Consider the following 25,049-nt stretch of genomic DNA (forward strand, 5'->3'; position numbering starts at 1 on the left):
GTCACCCAGGATTGAAGGGGAATTTTTTCCCCCACTTAAAACGCACCAAAGGGTGTGTTTGCACACGTTAACTCAGGCCCCGTCCCCTCCCTTCACCATTGTGTAAACACGCCCTGTGGCTGTTTTTGGTTGGGAGATTAAGTTCATTTGAATCCTGAGGGTCCCTAGGGTCCAAATAACCCACTAGGTACCTCCAGTTAGCGCCACAGAGCTGTGTTGCAGAGAGGTGTAAAAAGTATCACGGCATGGACCACCTCTCTGCAATGCAGCTCAGTGGCGCTTACTGGAAGCACCTGATGGGCTAGTTAGCCCCCAGGGGCCCTCAGGATTGAAGGGGAATTATTTCCCCAACTTAAAACGCATCATAGGGCATGTTTGCACACGTCACCTCAGGCCCCGTCCCCTCCCTTCCCCACTGTGTAAACACGCCCTCTGGCCGTTTTAAGTTGGGAGATTAAGTCCCCTTGAATCCTGAGGGTCCCTAGGGGCAAAATAGCCCACTAGGTACGTCCAGTAAGCGCCATTGCAGAGAGGTGTAAAAAGGAGCACGGCCTGCACCACCTCTCTGCAACGCAGAGCAGTGGAGCTTACTGGAAGCACCTGGTGGGCTAGTTGGCCCCCAGGGTCCCTCAGGATTGAAAGGGAATTATTTCCCCAACTTAAAACGCGCCACAGGGCGTGTTTGCACCTGTCACCTCAGGCCCCGTCCCCTCCCTTCACCACTGTGTAAACGCGCCCTGTGGCCGTTCTAAGTTGAGAGATTAAGTCCCCTTGAATCCTAAGGGTCCCTAGGGTCAAATTAGCCCACTAGGTACCTCCAGTAAGCGCCACAGAGCTGTGTTGCATAGAGGTGTAAAAAGGGGCATGGCCTCAGAACACCAGTCTGCAACGCAGTTCCCTGGCGCATACTGGAGATTACTGTTGGGCTAGTTGGCCCTCAGGGACCCTCAGAATTGAAGGGGAATTAATTCCCCAACTTACAACTGGCCAGGGGGCGCGTTTTCAGAGTGCTGCAAGGAGGGGGCGTGGCCTCCGGCACAATGCCGGTCTTTTATTTATTTTACTTTTTTGAAGAAGGAGGGCTGTGTGGCCCCCCTTCTTTTTCTAATTTGTTGGCCCTGGGGAGCCCATCCCCCAGGGCCTGCACCCTAAAGTCTTTTGTTGAAAAAAATTAATTTGGAAGGGGGCCGCGTGGCCCCCCTCCCAAGGCCTTAATCGGCCCCGGGGACTCCAACCCCCGGGTCATGGCCTTTTTTTTTTTTTATTCTTTAGGAGGGCGGCTGCGTTGCTCCCCTCCTCAGGTCACTTATGGCCCCGGGGACCCCATTCCCCGGGGCCGGCCTTTGTTTTTTTTAAAAATATATTTATAGAAACACCTAGGACATGCTGGACAAACCGTATGTACCTATCACCATGACGATTTGCGTGATATTCATTAAAAGGCGACTATGCATACAAGGAATCCACGTGGAATGTATTTACACCGCTAGTGAATCTCTGACGTGTCTGACGCCCTACCGTGCCTAATCCCGGCGCCCCCGCCGGTGGGCACTCTCCAAGTAGACACCCTTGTTGTTTATTTATACAAACATGGGTAGCTATTGACGGGCACATTTAATACACACGCACACCAAGCCATTCAAAGGGGATTCGACAAAAATTCTACCAAACTATGCAAGGAACCCCCCTCACGGTTAATAAAATACACATCCACCGCCAGATGTGTAATACTTTTTATTTTACTCTCTGGAAAGGAGACGAAACCTCACTTGAGAGTCACAGCGTGCTCCTGGCTGAGCCCAATGCTGTGTTACACCCACCAGTGCACGCCGAGTGCCACACACCTCTGTGTTGTATTCCACCAGCTAGTGCGTATGCTATGACACTCTCTAGCCCATGTGCACTGTAACACCACCCCGTGAATATGTCATGCCACACTTGCCTTCGCACAGGTTATATTGCCCCATCTAACGTGCCTTCCTCGATGCCTATGTTATAATGCACAGCGCTATGCCATACATATTACAATCTGGGATCCATATCTTTGTCACGGTGCATATGCAACGTTACACTCCCCAGCACATATTTTATATTACAACTTTAGAGACTGGTTAGGTTACACAACACTGCCCTGTGCATATTACACTCCAAGGCGCATATCCCATAGCACGCGCTAGTGCCTGTGCTATCTCGGGCTCTCCAATGAATCGGTCATTGCGCCCAATGTATTGCATATTATATTTAAAGCCCCGGTTCATCTTAAATCACACTTTTTGGTGCATAGTTTATACCATATACTATATCTAGTTTTCATTTTCAATCGTGCTCTCAGGACTATGTTCTATATAATACTGCGTCCACCTACCCTTTTCACGGGCATTACATTTTGCGAAGGGGGGTGGAGGGTCAGGGGGTGTTTCTGCCAAGTGAGCCCGGAGTCACAGTCACAAACGTCCTCTTCTTCCTGAATAAAAGTGAGATTATGCTGCATACTTGTTCATATTTTAAGTATTTCGCACAGACACACATTTTAAAAACAATAAAGATCCTAATACCCACCTTCTCTGAACAGTTAGCTTGCTGCCCCATCCACCTCCTCCCTAACCTCTGTTGTCTGAATCCATGGACTAGCCTCCTCCCTCCTGCCATGCATGGTCTGATGTGCTGCCACTGCCCACCATTTAGCATGATGTACCAGTCCACTCATCCTGCCCTCCATTGCCCAATTCTATGGCCCATCATTGACCTCCTGCTTAGCCTCTGTGCATAGCTTGCTGCCCATATTCTCCTTCCCCCTGCCCTCCGATGTCTTTGTGCATGCCCCTGCTCCATCCTTTTTGCCCACCATGTTCCATGGAACTGCCACTCCTATCTACTCTTAGTGTTCTGTTGAGCTGCCACTCCCCTCCCACCTGCCTAGCATTGTCAGGTGACTGTAACCTGTCCCTGCCACCTCTACCTTGCCTGTCCACATGCCATGCCCCCATCCCCTTCCTCCTGTCCTCCATGGTCCATTTTCTTGCCACACCCTTCTGCCCTCCCTGATCTGTTGTGCTGCAACTGCTCCTCCTGCCTGCCCCGCGTGGTCTGTTGTGAGGCCCCTTCCCCTGAACTCTCTGGTCTGTGCCCAGGTCCTGACCCTCCCTTCTATCCTCCATGGTCCTTTGTGCATGCCCCTGCACCCTCCTTCTTGCCCATCATAGCCATTGTGCTGCCACTAACCCTCCCGCTTGCCATGCATGGTCTTCTGTGCTGCCATGGCCCCTCCCACCTTCCCTATGTGGTCAGCTAGCTGCCCCGGACCCCCTCCCACCTTTCCTCCATGGTCTGTGTGTATGCCATCATAGTCTCACTGTTGCTCTCCATGGTGTGTCTTGTTTCTAGTGCCCATCCTGCATGACCTCCATGGTCATCTTGCTGCTCCTGCCCTGCCTCCTTGACCCAGCCCTCTGTTTCCATGTGCAGACCCCTATTCCATCCCTCCTGGCTTGTCTGTTCCATTGTAATGCCCCTGATCCGTCCCTCCTGCCCTTTATGGTCTGTTATGCTGCAGCTTTCTCTCCTGTCTGTCCATTATGGTCAGCTAGCTACCATTGCCTCTTTCCCCTCTGTTCTCTGTTGTCCATGTGCATGGTCCTGTCCCCTTCCTATTGCTTTCTATGGATTGTTGTGCTGCACTCCCGTCCCGCATGCCCTGTGTGGTGTATTGTGCTGCTGAAAACCCTGATGCCTGCCCTGTAGGGTCAGTTTGGTGCACCTCTCCATGTCCCTCCTGTCCTCTGTTATCCAAGTCCATTTCCCTACCCCAATTCCTCCTGCCTAACATGATCCAATGTACCATACTTGCGAAAATGTTGAACTTGGTAAGAGGGAGATTTTGAAAGAAAACTGGGGTATTGATTTTCCCCTTTGAGTTACATTGAAAAAGAGGAGATTGTAGACAGGAGACAGATCAATTAAAGCCCATTTGAGCTTAAAAACATTGGACGTTTCCTGGCTGAAACGGGTCTGTTTGCATGTATGGTTGTACTACCACTGCCTCTTCCTTCTGCCCACAATGGTCTATTATATTGCCACAGCCTCTTTTGCCAGTCCTAAATTGTTGGTTTGTTGCCCCTGCCCCCCTTTCCACTGCCCTCCATAGTCTGTTGTGCTGCCACTGCCCTTCCTGCCTGCCCAGTGTGGTCAAATTGTTGCCTCTGCACTCTCCTACCTGCCTTCAATTTTCAGAGTCCGTGCCCCTGGCCTCTGCCTCTCAACAGTATCCCAACGAACAACTAGATTGCTAACATTCTATATTTATTGCAAAAGTGTGGAACGCCTGACGTCATCTTGATGTAATCAAAACTGTAATACCTAGAGCATTTCCTTTAGAAATTACATATATGAGAGGGTCTTATTTGCATCAAAATTATGGTTCGTGCTATAAAAAACTAAAATGAGGACATATTTTCTGAGTTTTCAAATAGCGACAAAGAACTTTTAAATTATTTGTAATCTTTATGTTTTTTTATCCAGTTGACCACTTGATTAAATATTGCACTTACGGGAGAGCATGTGGTGTTACTTCCAGAGCTGCAGACTTTGCAACTGGGGAACCAGGTTGGAGTTTCTGCTTCAGCTCAACATTCTGTGATTCTGGTCAATTCACTTAATCTCCCCATGTCTACAACCAAAATGAATTTGATCTTGTGTGATGTAACCAATGCTCATGTAAAGCACTCCAATACCTGACAAGTCTGCACTATATAAAACTGCAAATACACAAAAAATAAGTGTTTTGCACACTTCTGTCATTGGGCTACATGTGGGCTACATCTGGGTGATATTTGTGCTGCATTTGGGCTCTTTTGTCTCTGGTGGCCATCTTGGGAGATTTATTGGTTATGAAGTTTCCTAATTTCCTCATTTACTGCAGTCTCCTCAGTAGGAAATGCTTTCAGTTTTTTACTTTGATTCCATCAAGAAGGGATTCAGATATGTCACACATTTGCCATAAATTCTGAATGTTAGCACTCTAGTTGCTCATGAGATCACTGTAGTAAAGCTACTGCTCACCATGGAAGTCTGCTGCTGGTATTAAAAGTGCATGTTTCAGACTGCATATCAGAATTTTTTTAATGAAATAGAAGAGGATTTGAGAAGTCACTCAAAATGTGCCCTAATTTTTATTTCTTCAGCACTAATCATAATTTCTATGGCAAAATGAACCCCCTCATTGTGTTCCTTTTTAAATTAAATGTTTTAAGTGTTACCAGTTTATTCCAATCAAGATGGCTTCAGGTGTGCCATACTTTTGTCATAAGTAGGACTGTTAGCGCTCTAGTTGTTCTTTAGAACACTCTGGGAAGATGCAGTAGAACACAAAGGAATCAACTGACAGTCTCTGCCCTTGTTGGATGTACATGTTTTACTGAGAATGTCAGACTACATTCTCACATGACTGAGAAAGATAATGTGAATTTACAGAAAATATGCTCTCAGTTTAGCTTATAGATCACCTTCCAAACCTCTGTGGGAAAAGCCATGAGAAAATAGTTTTCTCTCAAACATGATTCATGATATCACATCAGAAGGCTTTTTCACATGGTAAAATCACCTTAGAACACACCACAATTCCTAAAATGAGTATGGTACCATCAACAAATGATTTGTAATGTAACTAAAGTCTTAAAACCTTCTATTAACTGCAATGCTTTTTAATAAGGTGCTATCATGTATATCGGTCCCAAGATGGCTGCCAACACTTCTTGGATGAAGTACTGACAGCCAATCAGATCTCACGATGAGATGTGTGGTTAGGCGCCACCCAGATATATCTATCTTTTTAACTCTAATTTTCTCAGGAACTACTGAACGGATTTACACCATTTAAGCAAAAGGCACGAGTTTGAACTGAGGACTACCTCTTTGCCAAATTTGGTGTATTTCCGTTAAGCAGGTCGGGCTGTAGCTGCGTCAACAGGTCCTATGGGAAAATGCATGGGGAAAACGCATTTTGGGACCCCCCTTTTTTCTCGGCCGCCGCTTGACGAATCACCGTGAAATTTTCAGGATAGGAGCGGACCGGAGTTGGCCAAAAGTTTGGAAAATTTCGCGAAGATTCGTCAATCAGCGCCAACGTTATTCCAAATAGAATGTTGCGGATTTCCTATGAAAAATATGTCCTAACTATAACTACCTACTGGCAGTAGGTAATATATGTATATATATATATATATATATATATAGATATATATATAGATATATATATATATATATGTATCATCTACTGGCAGTCGCCAGTAGATAGTTATAGTTAGGACCGAGTTCCCATAGGAAATCTGAAAATTCTATTTTGAATAACTTTGGCGCCGGTTGACTTATCTTCGTGAAATTTTCAAAACTAATGGGGCGCTCTGCTCAGCTCCTACCCTGAAAGTCTCGGGGTGATTCGTCAAGCGGGGGCTGAGAAAAAAGGGGGTCCCAAAACGCATTTTCCCCATGCATTTTCCTATAGGACCTTTAGTCAAAGGTACAGCCCGAACGGCTGAACAGAATTACTTGAAATTTGGCAAAGAGGTAGTCCTCAGGTCAGGCATTTGCCTTTTGCATATTTGGTGTCAATCTGTTCAGTAGTTCCTGAGAAAATTGCAGTTAAAAGTGCATAAATATCTATATGCGCGCACTGTGCGTGCACCAAATGTCCGCAAGCGTAATTCTGATTGGTGGTTAGATGTCAGTCAACATTCCAATCGGTCGAAATCAGGAAGTGTCGGACGCCTTTTTGTGTGTGACAGTGAAAAAGAAAGGTGGAGAACGTGAAAAGGGGCAGGGTAGAGAGTTCCTGACCCCCTAGCCTTTGTCAGGGGGTCCCTGAAGGACCCCGAAGGGTGAAAAAAACATTTTATTTTTTTTCAAAAAATCGTGGGTTGCGCGCATGGTGCGCGCACCCCCAGCTGCCATTTTGAGTTTTAGCGGCAGAAGAGAGCTAAAAACACAAGTGGAGAACGTGAAAAGGGGGCAGGGTAGAGAGTCCCTGACCCTCTAGTCCTTCTCAGGGGGTCCCTGAACGACCTCGTAAATAAAAAAAAAACATTTTGTTTAATAAGAAAAATTGCCGGTGCAAGCACGGTGCGCGCACCATGAAAAACCCTTAAAGAAAAAAAAACATTTTAAACTGTTTATAAGTTTATAGAAGATATTAAGTATGCTGTTCAACTTTATCCAAATAAAAAAAAAAGAGCTGAGCCATTCCATATTACAGGATACAGTCAATCTATAATTATATACATAGGTAGTTTATTGTAAAATAAATATATAAAAAATATAATAATACATACATAAATTAGCATTTAAAAAACCTTGCAAATTCACTGAAAAAACCATAGGTTTCACACATGTTATAGTTAGCTGGACATTTCACTCGTAAAAAACCATTGAAATTCCCCTGTTATAGTTAGTTCAGCTAACTATAACTCGCGCGACCGCAATCCACTGCTGATGACGTCACATATTACATCACTCATGACATGGTCAGTGACATCACTCATGACATAACTGATGACATCTCAAATGACTCACTTATAGAGTCACTTACGCACCTAGAAAATCATCCATTCACACACTTGTACAGCCACTCATTCTTCCACAGCCCTTTCCGTATATATATTATACATATTTAAACCTTACAGAAACACACACTCACTGGATGACGTCATCAGTGATGTAATACGTGACGTCATCAGCAGTGGATTGCGGTCGCGCGAGTTATAGTTAGCTGAACTAACTATAACGGGGGAATTTCAATGGTTTTTTACGAGTGAAATGTCCAGCTAACTAGAACATGTGTGAAACCTATGGTTTTTTCAGTGAATTTGCAAGGTTTTTTAAATGCTAATTCCTAACTATAACGTGTGTGAAACCTATGTTTTTTTTAGTGAATATATATATATATATTCAAGAAATCACCAAACTTCCCATCCGGCAGCAACAGGTATCCACAGCACCCCAATCAGGACTCGAGGCAGGTTTTGAATTATTTGTAAGTTTTATTTCATCATCATGGTAGGGGATACAGACGGTCTACGCATTTCGGCGATGAGCCTTCAACTGGACCATAGAGTTTTCTGCGCCTGGAATGTCTTTTTTAAAGGGGTAAGTGCAATTATAAGTCCAGTTTTTTTTATTTGTACTGTTTTTACAGTTTTTTTCGATTTTTTTACAGACAAAACTTTATTTGACATTCACTATTGTCTTTAGACGTATCGCTATCACAATCTACACGAGATTTTATCATTATTGGCTAATTTAAAGTTCATAATTGTAAAGTACTCAAAACAATTCATGTGTAAAGACTGCATATAATTTATAAAGTGCATAAGTGTATGTGCAAAAATTTGCATAGTCTTAAGGATTGTGCTAGAGGTCTGTGCAAAATAGGCGCTGATCAGTGCAAAGTCACAATATAAACTTCATTTAGAGCTTCATTTTAAAAAAGAGGATCGATGAGAGTGATAAAGCAGGTTACATTGACAATATTATAAGTGGAGTATTTTCCATATTTCAACTTGTTGATTTGATAGTCTTATGGCAATAAATTTTCATTTTGGATCTTATATCATTTCCTAACTTCTTCTATGTAGTGTAAATCAATATACCATTGGTTTGGGGTTTTCTAAATTTGTGCAAATTGACAAAATTTCATTTTAGTAAATTTAGGGACACATTTGACATATTTCAACAATTTCTATGTAAAGTACAATTCTATCGAAATTGTTTATACTTTTCAATATTTTCTATGTCTGATTATTATGGACCACTAATGGTTATTAACAATTTGTGCAAATTCTGCAATTATAAATATGTAAATAATTTATAAAGAAACTCTCCCAATTAATAAAAGAAGGAAAAAGAAAAAAGGAAGAAAGAGAAAAAAGGGAAGAAGAGGAAGAAGAAAGTTCAATGTAAAGTACACAGCTTTAAAATCCAAAGTACAATCATAAAATTGAAATTATGTTTTGCCATAAAAACAATTTTCGCCTTATGTATATTGTCTCTGTTTTAAAACCACTTGACCAATTCTATTTCTCAAGAGTCAGCTAGCACTGATAGGCAAACAAACAATTCCAACATAAACAAGGAAAATATTTTTTCTAGTAATATCCACATTGGTATTTCAGATCTATGGCATGATTCAGAAAAGGAGTTAAAATTGGATATAATGTCTCTCTTCATAGTATTATTATTGCAAGTGTATATACAGTTCAGCATCTAAGTTATGACCAAAGGGGGTCTCTGTACCAATTTTTAGAATGTATCTTGACTCCATTTTTCTAAGATCTAGAGTTCTGTCTCCCCCTCTGTTCTTATAGGTGGCAATTTTGATTCCAAAATATTTCAACTCTCGATCATTACCCTCATGATGTTCAAAAAAGTGTTTTGCAATTGGGTAACTGAAGTCTTTATTTTTAATTGCTCTTAGATGTTGCAATGTTCTTAATTTCAATTTATTTATAGTGCTTCCAACATATTGTTTTTTACATGGACATTCCAGGATATAAATTACGTGATTTGATTCACAGGTGATGTGATCTTAAATTTGTTCCGATTCACCATTTTGTAATTTAAAATTTTGTTTATTCTGGCCATATTCACATGCTTTACATTTCTGGCATTTCCAGAATCCTGGAGTGTTCAGCCAGCTATTGTTCCTTTTTAAGTTTTTTTCTTCATAGTGGCTCTGGGTAAGAATGTCCCCCAGGCTTGCAATTCTTCTGTAGGTCATACTTGGGTGGGTTGGGAGCTTCTTCTTGAGAGTTTCATCCAATATTAAGATATTCCAATTCTTTTTGATCATCTTTTTGATTTCAATATTTTCATTGTTAAAATCCACAATTAATCTGATTGTGTCTCGCTCATCGATGTGTTCAATTTCATCTTCCAAGTTAAATCTAAGTAAAGATTCTCTTGACTTCCCATTGACTTTGGATCTAGCTGTTTTGATCACTTCGATGGGGTAACCTCTTTCTAGAAAGCGGGCGCTCATTTCATTTAGTTGTTGGTTCATATCTTCAATTTCTGAGCAGTTCCTTTTTACCCTTAACATTTGTCCGTAGGGTATGCTCCATTTTAGGTGTTGAGGATGTCCACTGTTAGCATGTAGGATGCCATTACAAGCAGTAGGTTTGCGATGTATTTTACTGCATATTTTTTGATTTTTGATGAAAATTTCCATATCCAAAAATAGAATTTTTTCTCTGCTAACAGTGGATGTAAAACTTAGATTGAATTTGTTCTCTTCTAATGAAGCAATGAATGTTTCTAGATCTTCTTGTTCTCCATTCCAAATTATGAACAAGTCGTCTATGAACCGACACCATTTAATGATATTCATGTTGTCATTTTTCGATAAGACGTCTTGTTCCCATATGCCCATCAGAATGTTAGCATGTGTTGGGGCAAAAGATGTCCCCATTGCCGTTCCTTGTCGTTGAAGGAAAAGATCATTTTTAAAAAGGAAGATGTTGTGTGTCAAGCAGTATGTTAACATCTCAATAAGCATATTCGAATGTTCCAAGTAGCTTAATGATCTTGCGTTTAAGAATTCCCTGACGGCTGCTATACCATTGTGATGTAAAATTGAGGTATATAAGGAGCAGACATCAACAGTTGCCATTATCATTTTTTCATTCCATTGCACATCCTGGATTGTCTTCAAAAAGTCTGTTGTGTCTTTTATGTAGGAAGGGAGTGAGGTTACATATTGGATGAGGAATGTATCGATAAACCTTGATGTATTTTCCAGGAGTGACCCTATTGAGCTCACGATTGGTCTCCCTGGTGGTTTACTAGTGGATTTATGTACCATCGGTAGAAAGTATATTGTAGGCACAACAGGGTGGTTTATTTTTAGGTACATATATTCATTGAAGTCGATTAGGTCAATTTCATTCCACATTTTCAATTTTTGATGAAATTCTTGTGTCCATTGTTCCATTGGATTTCCCTTCAGACATTCATAGTTTTCTTGATTTGAGAGTTGCCTCCTGGCTTCCTCAATATAGTTCTCAGTGTCTTGCACAACTATATTTCCTCCTTTATCTGAGGCTTTAATTATTATTTCAGGGTCATCTCTCAGTTCTTTTAGAGCCTGATATTCACCTCTTGTTAAGTTCCATTTTCTGTTTTGATGATTTTTCGGTTTATTATTTTTTTATCTCTTTTTAGTTTGATTCAGAGGTTGAGGGTCAATTGTTTTGGAGGTTATAAGTTTGTTAATGTCTTCAATCATCAACTATTGAAACACATCTATTTTATTCCCTGCTGGTAATTGGGGACAAAACATTGTTTGTTTTTTCAAACCACTCCTTCCTCCTTCTCTAGTAGGTATTCTCATTTTCTGACACAATTGGAGGTCAGTTATTTTATCCATGGTATTGTTTAGTCCCTCTTCTAGGGCATCTAGTGTCCTTAGGTTCACAAGATCATTCTGATCCAATGGGGAAATTGTATTAAGACTGTGAGCATCTGATCGTTGACTAACTATTTTTTCAGTATATTATTTTTGTAATTTTAACTTGCGACAGAATTTATACAAATCAATCCTGATGTTTGGGATGTCCAGGTTCTGATTGGGTCAATATGATAGACCTCTATTCAATAATTGAATATGATTTTGATTTAAGGTCTTTTTTGAAAGATTTATAACCACATCTCCTTTGGTTGATAATTTCATTAATTTTTTTATTTCTTTCCTTTTTGCTTTTTGGATCTTAATCCGCTTTCTGCTTCTTCTTGTACCTGTGGCCCTCTTCCCAGTGTTGAGCCTCTTCCCTTTCCTCTCTGCCACGTCACCATTTGCATTAGCCGCATCTCCCCGAAAAAATCCAGACCAGTGTTTTGTTCTTCATCTGCAGAGCTTACATCTGAGCTGTCTGGTGTGACAGTTGATCTTTCTCCTGTGTTTTTTTCCATCAATGCTCTGCTTCTTAGGTAGTCAAATTTTCTGGCAAAGGTATAGATGCGCCCTGACGCGTAATCAATGCGATCTCGGTTAAATTTAGATGCCTTGCGTTTTTCAATATCTTGCTCATGTTTCTCAATTTTCTTTTCCATGGACATTAATAATTCCTTCTTTTCATCATTTTCCGTAAATTTATCCAATTCACCTTCTAATTCTTTAATCTTCTCAATCATATTTGACAACTTCCTTTCTGCATGGATTATCAAGTTTCGCATCAATTTAAAAGAGCATTCATTTGTGTCCATTTGCCATTGTTTGATAAGATCTTGGTCCAAATCATTCAGTGTTGGCATTATTAAAATTCTGATTCCACGTGGTATTCTTTTAAATTCAATGTATTTTTCCAATGTGGTCTTTTCCCACCATTTTTTAACTTCCATGATTCTACATTGCTGCAACTCCCTGGTAATGCCTTGTAGAGATTTCTTTGTACTATCTTTTGATTTTTCCAGGGTGTGCAAGCTTCCCTTAGAGACCATATCATCATCCAGCAATTCATTTGCCCGCAGTGCTCTATTTTTGCTCCTTTCAGCCATTGTTCGTGAAATTGTTTTTTGTTGTTGTTTTTTTGATGTTTTTTATTTATTTTATGCCAATATTTTGTGGTGAAGTGATATTTCCACTATCCTCTACCAAGAAGATGTATTTATTTTTGTTTTACATTCAATTTCGTTTAATTCAATTTACCGCCGAGTCCTGGTTGTTCTTGGCTATTTGTGTAAGGGAGTAGCCAAAATTCGTGAAAATGTCGTTTGTTTTCAATTTTCGGTATTCCGCCTAGGAGTTTATGCCAACATTGTTTTCAAGCCCATGAGCAGATCTCACGTGTGACAATCGAGCCTGTTGTAGATCTCGCTCCACACTTGGCTGTTTGTTCGGACGCGGCAGGTTTTCCTTAGCGCCCGGGACTCGGTAGAGGTGCAACGAACTTGCACCACCTCCGTGACCTGCGCAGGTCGACACACCCACCACTTTCCCCAGGCGATCCGTACTCACCATACACCGCTTCCGTGTAACACCCTCAGCTCCAGGGCAACTCCGTTCGCTTCTCCTAGTTTATCAGCGTTGCATCAGTATGACATCGGGCGGAATTTCTCGACAGAGGTCGTGACGGCAATCCTTCACCGCTTCAGTTCAGCTGTACGAAGCGTTCGCCAATTACCTCGACTCCCGAGTGCTCGTGGTGTGTGTTATCAGCTTCCACACGATATCTTCAAGAAATCACCAAACTTCCCATCCGGCAGCAACAGGTATCCACAGCACACCAATCAGGACTCGAGGCAGGTTTTGAATTATTTGTAAGTTTTATTTCATCATCATGGTAGGGGATACAGACGGTCTACGCGTTTCGGCGATGAGCCTTCAACTGGACCATAGAGTTTTCTTCGTCTGGAATGTCTTTTTTAAAGGGGTAAGTGCAATTATAAGTCCATTTTCTTTTTTTACTGTTTATACATTTTTTGGGGATTTTTTTACATACAAAACTTTATCTGACATTCACTATTGTCTTTAGACGTATCGCTATCACAATCTACATGAGATTTTATCATTATTGGCTAATTTAAAGTTCATAATTGTAAAGTACTCAAAACAATTCATGTGTAAAGACTGCATATAATTTATAAAGTGCATAAGTGTCTGTGCAAAAATTTGCATAGTCTTAAAGATTGTGCTAGAGGTCTGTGCAAAATAGGCGCTGATCAGTGCAAAGTCACAATATAAACTTTATTTGGAGTATTTTCCATATTTCAACTTGTTGATTTGATAGTCTTATGGCAATAAATTTTCATTTTGGATCTTATATCATTTCCTAACTTCTTCTATGTAGTGTAAATCAATATGCCATTGGTTTGGGGTTTTCTAAATTTGTGGAAATTGACAAAATTTAATTTTAGTAAATTTAGGGACACATTTGACATATTTCAACAATTTCAATGTAAAGTACAATTCTATCGAAATTGTTTATACTTTTCAATATTTTCTATGTCTGATTATTATGGTCCACTAATGGTTATTAACAATTTGTGCAAATTCTGCAATTATAAATATGTATATAATTTATAAAGAAACTCTCCCAATTAATAAAAGAAGGAAAAAGAAAAAAGGAAGAAAGAGAAAAAAAGGGAAGAAGAGGAAGAAGAAAGTTTGATGTAAAGTACAGAGCTTTAAAATCCAAAGTACAATCATAAAATTGAAATCATGTTTTGCCATAAAAACAATTTTCGCCTTATGTATATTGTCTCTGTTTTAAAACCACTTGACCAATTCTATTTCTCAAGATTCAGCTAGCACTGATAGGCAAACAAACAATTCCAACATAAACAAGGAAAATATTTTTTCTAGTAATATCCACATTGGTATTTCAGATCTATGGCATGATTCAGAAAAGGAGTTAAAATTGGATATAATGTCTCTCTTCATAGTATTATTATTGCAAGTGTATATACAGTTCAGCATCTAAGTTATGACCAAAGGGGGTCTCTGTACCAATTTTTAGAATGTATCTTGACTAAGATCTAGAGTTCTGTCTCCCCCTCTGTTCTTATAGGTGGCAATTTTGATATCTCAGTCCAAGTTTCTCCTGTAGCGTCCACAATCATTGAGTGGTGGCGCAAGACCCGCGGAGAGAAACCGGTATTCAATATATTCATAAAATAGAGTTCCACTCGCGCACTCAGAGTCTCCTGACACAGAAAACCAGGCTTGGTTCAATTACAATGGGGGTTTATTTCAATCATAAACCCGCCGTGACGCGTTTCACCACCGTAGTGGCTTGTTCACACAGCGTTTGTGAATAAAGATTGCCAATACATAAATTTTCGCAATACTGATTAATGAACACAGTGAAAGGACTACAGCCTGTTTCTACAACATGAGCGCCATTTTGTAGATGTAGTTTTTACCCAATTTGTCATTGAATCATAGCTGCATCCATTTGATTCATTCATATACATATTCTTATTGGGTACAAATAGAGTCTATTCATGTAATGTCTTAGCGAGTTGCTCATTTTATCAGATATGCAGTACTTTTTATATTCGCAAAGGATTATGGTCTTTGTAGTGCTTCCCAAATAAGAATTAGTAATGTGTAGTGCATGGATCGCATAAATGTATTCACAAATTACTAATTCGCTTTGTAATCGCATAGTGCCCCATTTTCGGATCACTGATAACACTGTATTTTCTATATTTTCTTATTACCCTGGTTAGTGGGTGTTTACATGGTCAATTCATATCTAGTGGGATAGTTGTAAAAACCTGTATATAACATATGGATGTGAAATCAAATCAATTCACTCTTGTTCATAAATATCTGACGATATTGTCATGACTGTATGGCATCTATATACTCACCCCCTTACATAACAAAACTCCTGGTGTTCAAATATATATATCAAAAAAGTACATATCAAAAAAGTGCATAATTAAAATCTTATCTTGACTCACACATAACCGCAGGATGGTCTGAAGAAAAGGGTAGGGATCTCGTTGGCACTGGTAACGACATTTTCCCTTCCTTTCCTCCTGTGGGAGATAGATATACATACAATTAGACAGATTTAGATAACCTTCAAAATCTCTAAATAAACCAAATCATAGTGATTACTATTCTTCTTGTAGATGTATGGCCATTTCCTCGTCTAACTTGTGGCCTCTTGGGAAAAGAGTACACCTACCTATTATGTGTCTTGGCTCTCGCTGTCTAAGTCTCAAAACTCGATTACCACCTCTGGCTTTGGGTAAGACCTGTTCAATGGCATAGTATCTTAATTTCGTGTAATCTGAAAAATGATGGCTAGCAAAATGACGGGCAATAGGGTATTGTCTGTCATTATTTGTTATTGCCCGCATATGTTCCAGGACACGTTTTTTTGCCATATGTGTCGTACTACCAACGTAACGAAGTTTACATGGGTATTCCAACACATAAATGACAAACGTACTTGTGCATGTTAGAAATTGAGAGATATTGATCATGATGTTGGTGCTCGTATTCCAGAATTCTTTGACCATTTTACTGCTCCCACATGCTTTACAGTGGCCGCATGGAAAAAATCCTTGCAAGTCTATACCCCTTTCATCCATATTCGATGTTAGATCACTATGTACCAGTGAATTTCTGAGGCTGTGCCCTTTCCTATATGTTATATTAGGACTTTTTGGTAGAGCCTTACCTATGATGGGGTCGTTTCTTAGGATCCCCCAGTGTCGGTTGACTACTTTGCGTATCTGGGTAGAATTACCATTATACGTCATGATCATACGAGTTTTATTGTCATCTTCCTTTTCTGTGGTCACATTATCTGGTGTTGCCAGGGTACTGGATCTTTCCACTCCTTTAATCCTTTCAACCGCTTTCCTGAGGACCCATGCAGGATAACCTCTTATCTTGAATCTTTCAATCATGGTTGATTCTTGTTAGAAATGAGGGGGCTCTGGTTGACGCAGGTGTGAACCCACAACAAGCAGGCATGCACCACAAACGGACACCAATCATTAAGTATATAAAAATAAGCTTTTATGTAGATTCAGCAGATTCAAATACAAGGCCCAGTAACGTTAACTGATGGGGCCACGATTCTTAGGAATACGGTAAAGTTCTCTTTGTTACGGAAAGTTCTTTAGGCGGGCACAAGGTAACTGTAGGCCTCAGCGTGCTTCGTGCTGAGGCGGTGCCCGGGAAGCACGCGGCAGATGACAGGGAAATCAGAACGTTGCGGACCCTGGATCCGATGCGAGCTCGCGGTCCAGTTCGTAAGTACAGTACCTTGTTTCTTGACGCAAAGGCGGGTGCGGGATTTCAGCGGCTCTTCGACAGAAGGGCGAGGCGGCGTCCGAGGCTCCCACACTTCACAATGGGGGTCTGATCTTCAGGCTCACGGCAAGAGTGGGGTGTTGCAGGTGGCGGGTGAACAAAGCGGGGCAGCCGGGCACGCAGATTACGTCCGGGCCGTCCGAGGCTTGGAGATGCTCACAAACGCCGATTCCGGCGGGAGGGTGAAGGTGCACAGCGAGCCTCCAATGAGCGAGGTGACAGGGGCAGCCCAGCACAGCGTAGGGGGAGTGGCTCCGATCGAGCGAGGCTCTTCCCAAGGCGGGGGCGGCTAAGCAGTCCTGGTCACGGCTCAAGGAGGGACTGGGGCACGAGGGTCACAGCTCCGGCGAGGGAAAGGACACCACAGTCCAGCGGCAGGCGAGTGAAGATCAGGTAGAGCCCAATGGTCCTGGGGCTCAGTTCAGGGGGCAAGCTCAGTTCCAAGCCCTTGGAGATCGTTTTGGAAAAGCTCAAGTCTTGAAAGTAAAAGTAAAGTAAAGTCTTCAGCAACAGTTTCTCTTCTCCCCTTTGGCAGCAAGGTCACCACTTCAGGCCAATCCCCCAGGATAGGGACAGTCTTCCTCCTACAGCTTTCCCGGTGCCTCCTCCTCAGGCAGAGATTCTTCTTGGTCAAGAGCGGATCTCCTCCATTTATACAGCAAATCTTTTGTTCTCCCAGGCCAGGGGGTCCTTTGCCTAGTCCAGTCCGGTTTCTGAGCACTTTGTTTACGCGATGCAGGCTTCTCCTTTCAGAGTGCAGGGCAGAGTCCTCAGACGCTCCACAGGGGGCAGAGCCGGCATTGAGGTGGCAGAGCACTGTCCTATTCAGAGCCTAGGAGCACTCCTCCCACCCATCTACCTGTCGATCGTCCTATTCACCACCGGGCTACCTAGCCCTGCCCATCTGGGTTCCCCCAGCCCTGTCACTCATACCAGCCAGACATCAGATACACATCACGCAGAGGCGGGCTGAAATGTTTAGGCAAGCAAAGGCCAGCTTTCTAAAAGCGGCATTTGCAAACGCGGAATATTAAAATAAACCTTACGAAAAGATGTACCTTATTATTCCGAGTTCAGGCATACTAAACTCGATCTTCTACCATGTTCCCTGGGTCGGTTAGGATCATAGGGTGTAACAATCCAGGCCGCCCATACTGGCCTATGAGAACAGGGTAGCCTTACAGTAGTGAACAACAAGATGGCGGTCATTCACTACTAGGACATGCCACGCATCCAGGCTTGTCCTACCTTATGCTTGCAACGCACCCTGCCCGTGGGCCTACCAGAGGGGTGACTAACATGAAGTTAAGGGAAGGTTTTAGGGACCGGCAAGTGTGGGCACTTGCCAGTCAGCATGTCAGTACCAGACTGCACGCAGGTTCTGCGATGGCAGACCTTAGACGTTTTTTACCGGCCGCTTCTGTGGGTGGCACAACCAGTGCTGCAAGCCCACCAGCGGTGTTTGCACTTACATGCTCTGGCGCTCCTGGCGCACTTTACTGGGGTCTGACAGTAAACCAAATGATCCAATCATGGAATCCAACCAACCTATCCAATTTACATAGGGAGCACTCGCACCGCGACACTGGTTGGCAGTGGCACAGCGCGCTGAGCGGCCAACACCATAAAAACACATGAGGCACAGCGACAAAAAGAGGAAGGGAGACTCACGCCAAGGTGCCAGGTCTAACACGTGTCCCCTCCAGCTGAAAAGTGGGGAGAACTACCCTACCCCAGGGAGTTCCTCATCACTAAGGCGGAAAAATCTGGACAGACCGTCAGCATTGGCATGATCTGTACCAGGGCGATGTTCCACCGTGAAATCCATACCCTGTAGGGAAATGGACCACCTCAACAGCTTTGGATTCTCACACCTCATATGCATCAACCATCTGAGGAGCCTGTGGTCCGTCTGAACCCGGAAGTGAGACCCAAACAAGTAGGGTCTTAGCTTCTTCAGCGCCCAGACCACAGCAAATGCCTCACGCTCAATAGCACTCCACCTCTGTTCCCGTGGAAGTAACCTCCTGCTAAGAAAGGCTACGGGTTGATCTAGGCCCTCCTCATTAATCTGTGAAAGAACAGCCCCCACACCATGCTCTGAAGCGTCTGTCTGAACGATAAACTCTTTGGAGAAGTTGGGAGCCAAGAGCACGGGCGCCGTGCACATAGCAGTTTTCAAGGCCTCAAAAGCTTTCTGACAGGTGTCAGTCCAGATCACTTTCCTGGGCTGCTTCTTCGAAGTCAGCGCTGTCAAGGGGGCAACCATGTTGCCATACCCCTTGACAAACCTCCTGTAGTACCCGGTGAGACCTAGGAAGGCTCTCACCTCTGTCTGGGTTTTGGGCGCCTCCCAATTCAGGATGGTTTCTATCTTGGGCTGAAGGGGTGCCACCTGGCCACTCCCAACTTGGTGTCCCAAGTACACCACGGAACCCTGCCCGATCTGGCACTTACTCGCCTTGATCGTGAGGCCTGCCTTGCGCAGCGCCATCAACACTTCCCAGAGGTGTCGCAGGTGTTCTTCCCAAGTGGAGCTGAACACCGCGATGTCATCCAGGTAGGCTGCACTGAACGAATCCAAGCAGCTCCCCATAGGGTATACTCCATTGAAGGTTGTGTGGGTGGCTGCTCAGAGCATGGAGTAGAGTATTATCTGCCGTGCATTTACGATAGAGGATCGTGTGTATGGTGTTGTTTCTCACTAATACCCGTGTGTCTAAGTATTCCACTTCCTCCTTGCTGATGGTACTGGTCAGTGTAAGGCTCTTTTCATTATGATTTAACTCTTTTATGAAAAGCATTGCGTCTTTTTCTTCGCCCTGCCATACCACAAAAATATCATCAATGTACCTGAGCCACAATTTAACGCTGGTAAAGGCTTCTTCAAGTCTGATGTTACTGCAATTGTGCTCCTCCCACGCCCCCATGAAGAGATTCACAAAACTAGGCGCAAAACAAGTGCCCATCGCGGTACCATGTCTTTGTTTGTACATTGATCCATTGAACAAAAAATAATTATTCGTGAGACAAAATCTTATCATCTCTAGGATCATGTTGGTATGTTCTAAGAGGCTGATGTTCCTATGTTTTCGAAATTTTGCACATGCTTGTAGTCCCTGATCATGGTCTATTATGGTGTAGAGTGAATTAACATCCAAGGTTATAAGGATGTAGTCCTCTCTCCATACTAGATTGGCAATTTTATTCAAAAAATCTTTTGTGTCCCTTACATAGGAAGGGAGAGTAGATACAAATTCTCTCAGGAAGTGATCTACATATCTTGAGATATTTTCCAGGGCACTGCTCCTCGATGAAATAATTGTTCTACCTGGGGGATTTTCCCTGTTCTTGTGGATCTTAGGGAGCAGGTACATTACAGGTAGGATGGGATAGTCCTTTTTTAAAAAACAAAATTCTTCCCATTCTAGCAGTCCCTTGTCTTTCCACTCGTTGAGTAATTCCCAGATATTACAGATACTATTGTTATATTCTACCCGTGTGGAGATGGTATAGGTGTTGTTATCACTGAGTTGGCGCAGGGCCTCATTGACATACATATCTCTGGATAGGATAACAACATTCCCACCTTTGTCCGCAGGTCTCACTATAATGCTTTCATCAGTTGCTAGATCGCTTATAGCTTTTTTCTGTGTAGCTGTTAAATTATGTTTGAAATTTTTCATCTTTTTTGACCAACTTTTTTGTCTACAGTTTAACATTTCATTGCTCACTAGCTCCTGAAAAGTGTCAATATTATCATGACCCATTCTTGGTACAAAGGTAGATTGTGGTCTGAAATTACTACATGCTGCTTTATCATGTTTAATCTCTAACTCATCTAAAATAAGAAGAGATTCTGGACTCATGTGTGTCTCATCCGGATTATTTTGAAGTTCACGGAGAATGATCATGGTATCTATATCACCAATTGATACCACCTGTGTGGTTCTTGCTACATGATGTTGTTCCCTACTTTTAGCTGGTTTCAATTTATGCCACTTTTTAAGTTTCAATTTTCTACAAAACTTAAATACATCAATTTTGCTGTCGACATAATTCATGGGAACTGCAGGACAAAATGAAAGTCCTAGACACAGCGTTCTTTTGTCTTTGTTGCTTATGGTCTTAGTTGTTAAATTGACAATTGTTTGATTTACCATTTCATCATCCATTACTGATTCTTCTTGGAGCGTGTTTGTTTTCTTCCCACATACTCCGTATTTTTCTCTTTTCTTTCTTCTTTGTCTGGACCTTTTCCTCCTCTTCCTCTGGTACCCCTTCCTCACCCTCTGCCCCTTCCTCTCAGGTTCGGGGAGTCCTCCATCTGGTTCATCCTGGACATCGATCTTGTTGTTTGACGGCTCTGATTCATGAGCCGGTACTCATCTAAAAAAGTTGTTTTTGGTCAAGTTATCCTGTCTGTATCTGATGTCGAACTTTCAGATGCTCTTGTTGTTTCTGAATCTTCTGTGTTAATATCACTTGGATCCGTTGAGTCCTCCTCATGCTGTTCCTGATGGTGTCTAATATTGGTCTCTGCCGGTTTTCCGGTATCATAGAGATGGTCATATTTTTTGCTGTACGTCAGGACCCTGCCAGACTCATAGTCCCCGCAGTCCCTGTGTAATTTTCGTTGTTTTCTCCTTTTTATATCATCCTCCATCATTTTTAAACGTTTCTTCATTTCCTCTAGGTATTTCTTGATGATTTCTTGGTCATCATGTGCATTCAACAATATTTTTATTTGTTCTATCTCTTGTTTGATCTTCTCTCTATCAGACCAGGCATATTTGACCAATATTTCCAGCATGTTCCTGGAACTTGTGGCTGAATTCACTGACCAGTCCTCTAGCATTTGGGTATCCGGAGAGTCATATGAAGGAGTAATATAAATTCTTAAACCTCAAGGTACCATCGATTTATCAATATAGTCCTGCAAAGACGTTGCCTCCCACCATTTAGAGGTTTCTTCTTTGTGAAGTTTTTCAAATTTTCTAAGTGTTTCATAAATTGTTTTTTCAATTGGTGTTTTAGTCTGTACAGATCTTCCAATGCCTGGTGCCCTTGCAAAAAGTGTTTGTGCCGCCTCTCTGCGTTCTTTTTCTTCATCCATCCTTTTTTTCCTAGGGAATCCGAAAAATCCCCTTATGAACACACCACCCGGTGCCTGTGTCAGCTTGACTCCCTCTATAGATTATAGAGTTCCCCTGGTCCTCGGGATGTGAATGTATGTGGATTATACAAGATTGTTGTGTGCCACTTTCTCAATCTGAAAGTTATGATATCATTCGCAAATCATTAAATGAACAGTCACAATCTTCTATACCACAGTACTACACGGACGTGTAACCCGATGTAAAAGTTGCACTTAGCTCACCCACTTGCTCAAACCAAATGCCGATACATAGTAAGGCTCTGTTCTTACCTGCACGGTGTATCCCGCTCCTTGGGATAGCGTGCGGTTACGTCAATCAAGCCTCCGATGCAAAGTACGGCTCTATTCTTTCTTGCAAGGTAAATCCCGATCTCTTGGATAGTGTATGGCTTTTTCCATGCGGCCACTGTAAAGCATGTGGGAGCAGTAAAATGGTCAAAGAATTCTGGAATACGAGCACCAACATTAGGATCAATATCTCTCAATTTCTAAAATGCACAAGTACGTTTGTCATTTATGTGTTGGAATGCCCATGTAAACTTCGTTACGTTGGTAGTACGACACATATGGCAAAAACACGTGTCCTGGAACATATGCGGGCAATAACAAATAATGACAGACAATACCCTATTGCCCGTCATTTTGCTAGCCATCATTTTTCAGATTACACGAAATTAAGATACTATGCCATTGAACAGGTCTTACCCAAACCCAGAGGTGGTAATCGAGTTTTGAGACTTACACAGCGAGAGTCAAGACACATAATAGGTATGTGTACTCCTTTCCCAAGAGGCCACAACTTAGACGAGGAAATGGCATACATCTACAAGAAGAATAGTAATCACTATGATTTGGTTTATTTAGAGAGTTTGAAGGTTATCTAAGTCTGTCTAATTGTATGTATATCTATCTCCCACAGGAGGAAAGGAAGGGAAAATGTCGTTACCAGTGCCAACGAGATCCCTACCCTTTTCTTCAGACCATCCTGCGGTTATGTGTGAATCAAGATAAGATTTTAATTATGCACTTTTTTGATATGTACTTTTTTGATATATATATTTGAACACCAGGAGTTTTGTTATGTAAGGGGGTGAATATATAGATAAACAAAACCAGGAGTGCAGTTCCTCTGGGAGAGTAGGGGAGCGATTAGTCTCTATAGAATGCCCTCACACACCTAGCAAGGTGTCATGCTTCATCATAGGGCTGTGCTCCTCGTCGGGCCGGTGCTGCAATGCCCGACGGGCTCCCGCGAAGGGGCTCTTTTTCGGAGATCTTTTTAGAGACAGCCGTATGAATGCGTGGGGGTAGGTGCAACAAGTGTGGTGGTGGGTTAAAATAGGTATGGTATTGCCAATCAAGGAACAATTTTATTCTGGTGGTATACCAGCCTAATTAAAATAGGTGACCCCCAAGGGATTATGATGCTCCCCAGGGAAGTAGAAAGGTCGACATGTTTCTTGCCCTGTGCCCAATACGGGTCGGTGGCAATTCTTCAGGACCAAGTGAGAGAGTGCTCAAAAAAATATAATCTCTACTACATAGTGGGTGATAGTAAAATTAGTACATCACCAAAGAGAGTCCATTGGGTCCCAAAGGGGAGTGGACCCACTGTTGCGAGACCTAGAAGAAAAGAGAAACGAAAACAGGACAACACAAGGAACAAATTCAGCGTTCGTCATCGGTGCTTACTGGGTGGCTAAGGTGGGCAACCGTCCAATAGTGAGATTCATGCGATCATGGCTAAATAGGTGCTGCCATGGCTATTCATCTAGAAGACTACTCGGGTGGAGTTCGTAGTGCTGGAGATGGGAATTATGGACTACCAACTACAAAATACAACACCATACGTGCCAAATGCTGTGGACTACTTCATGAAGTAATGAGTGGTGTGAGACCGCGATTAGTGGCAGAGCACGTAGCGGGCAGAGTGCATTGAAAAACTGCCATCCCCAGGTCTATGGGCTAATTCGTTAGCGGGGTAACGTGAGATGCAAAAGTTGCAAATTGCATACAAAGCCGCCGCCCCCCGATCTCGGGTCGCGGGTGGCTTCTCAAGTTGTGAAGGAGACATGGAAATCTTTAAGTGCGTAATACTCCCAGTGCTAATGGCTACGAATGAGAGGGACTCCATAAGGGCAAGACTCACCCCCTGGGATACAGATATTGCTGTACGGGTTCGCCAATAAAGCCGGAATTAGCTCACCTAAAAAACGTACAAGAAAGCGTTAATTTGTGTGTGGTGGCAGTCGTCAAGTGTGTGGGTGCTTCAGTGTTGCAGGATAAGAGTCAGTGCCTGCAGGTAAAAGGTCCTACCATAGATCGAGGCAAAGTGTGGCAGCAGTTGTTGTTATGGAGTCTGGGGTCCGGGCATGGGATTTCAGTGGAGGTGATGAATACAGGCCCCAGCTAGGCCCGCAGGACACAAGGGTTCGCTCTCCTGTAATGGAATCTACAAGGAAGTTGGCACGGAAACTGCAAAGTACAAAGACAGCATTTATTAACCCTTAAGGGTGGTCCTACAATCCACACAACACTCTTCAGTATTGCATAGAGTAGCACAAAGAACCTTCGTACATGGTCCCCTTTTATACACAGTAGAGGGGCTCATAAGTGGGTGGATACAACATGAGGCCGAAGAACATTACCATTTATGGTCATTTTCGATACTGAATCAATATGTGGGCGGAGCTAACGCACTCCTTGAGCCCGCGAAAACATGGTCAAGCAAGGCTAACTGATAACAGATGTGGTCAAGTCTGGGCATGTGCCAGATGGACAAAGGAGCTATTTATAGACTGTTACTAGGCAGATTACAAGAGCAACTAACACAGAGGTTGGACTCTTCTCGTGGGGAACACGTGGAGGCATGACAATACAAAATGGAGTCCAAGCTTCGGCCAACATAACAGAGAAAACACGATCTATAAAAGGGGAATTAATGTCTTTAGTAAATGCTTAATCACATTGTTGTTTCAATTTACAACAGACGACCCTTTCAGCATTTACTGAAGACATCCGGTTTGTTAGGATAATCATCATGCATGTCAATTGTCATCATTCCTTCAA

The 25,049-nt window shown here is 42.5% G+C and overlaps 1 protein-coding gene across 1 annotated transcript in view; it reads right to left on the bottom strand.

The window, feature by feature from the left end:
• The window catches only part of LOC146855500 (uncharacterized), a 49,749-nt gene that overhangs the window by 12,531 nt on the left and 12,169 nt on the right, over positions 1 to 25,049 (bottom strand). Inside the window, exons 3-4 of the mRNA XM_085651151.1 lie at positions 22,251 to 22,468; positions 15,454 to 15,531 (exon numbers count right to left, since the gene is read on the bottom strand). Of these exons, the coding sequence (XP_085507277.1) occupies positions 15,454 to 15,531; positions 22,251 to 22,468 (296 nt within the window). The remainder of the gene's footprint in view (positions 1 to 15,453; positions 15,532 to 22,250; positions 22,469 to 25,049) is intronic.

This window comes from Triturus cristatus, chromosome 4_1, assembly GCF_964204655.1.
Source record: "Triturus cristatus chromosome 4_1, aTriCri1.1, whole genome shotgun sequence".
Lineage (NCBI taxonomy): Eukaryota > Metazoa > Chordata > Amphibia > Caudata > Salamandridae > Triturus > Triturus cristatus.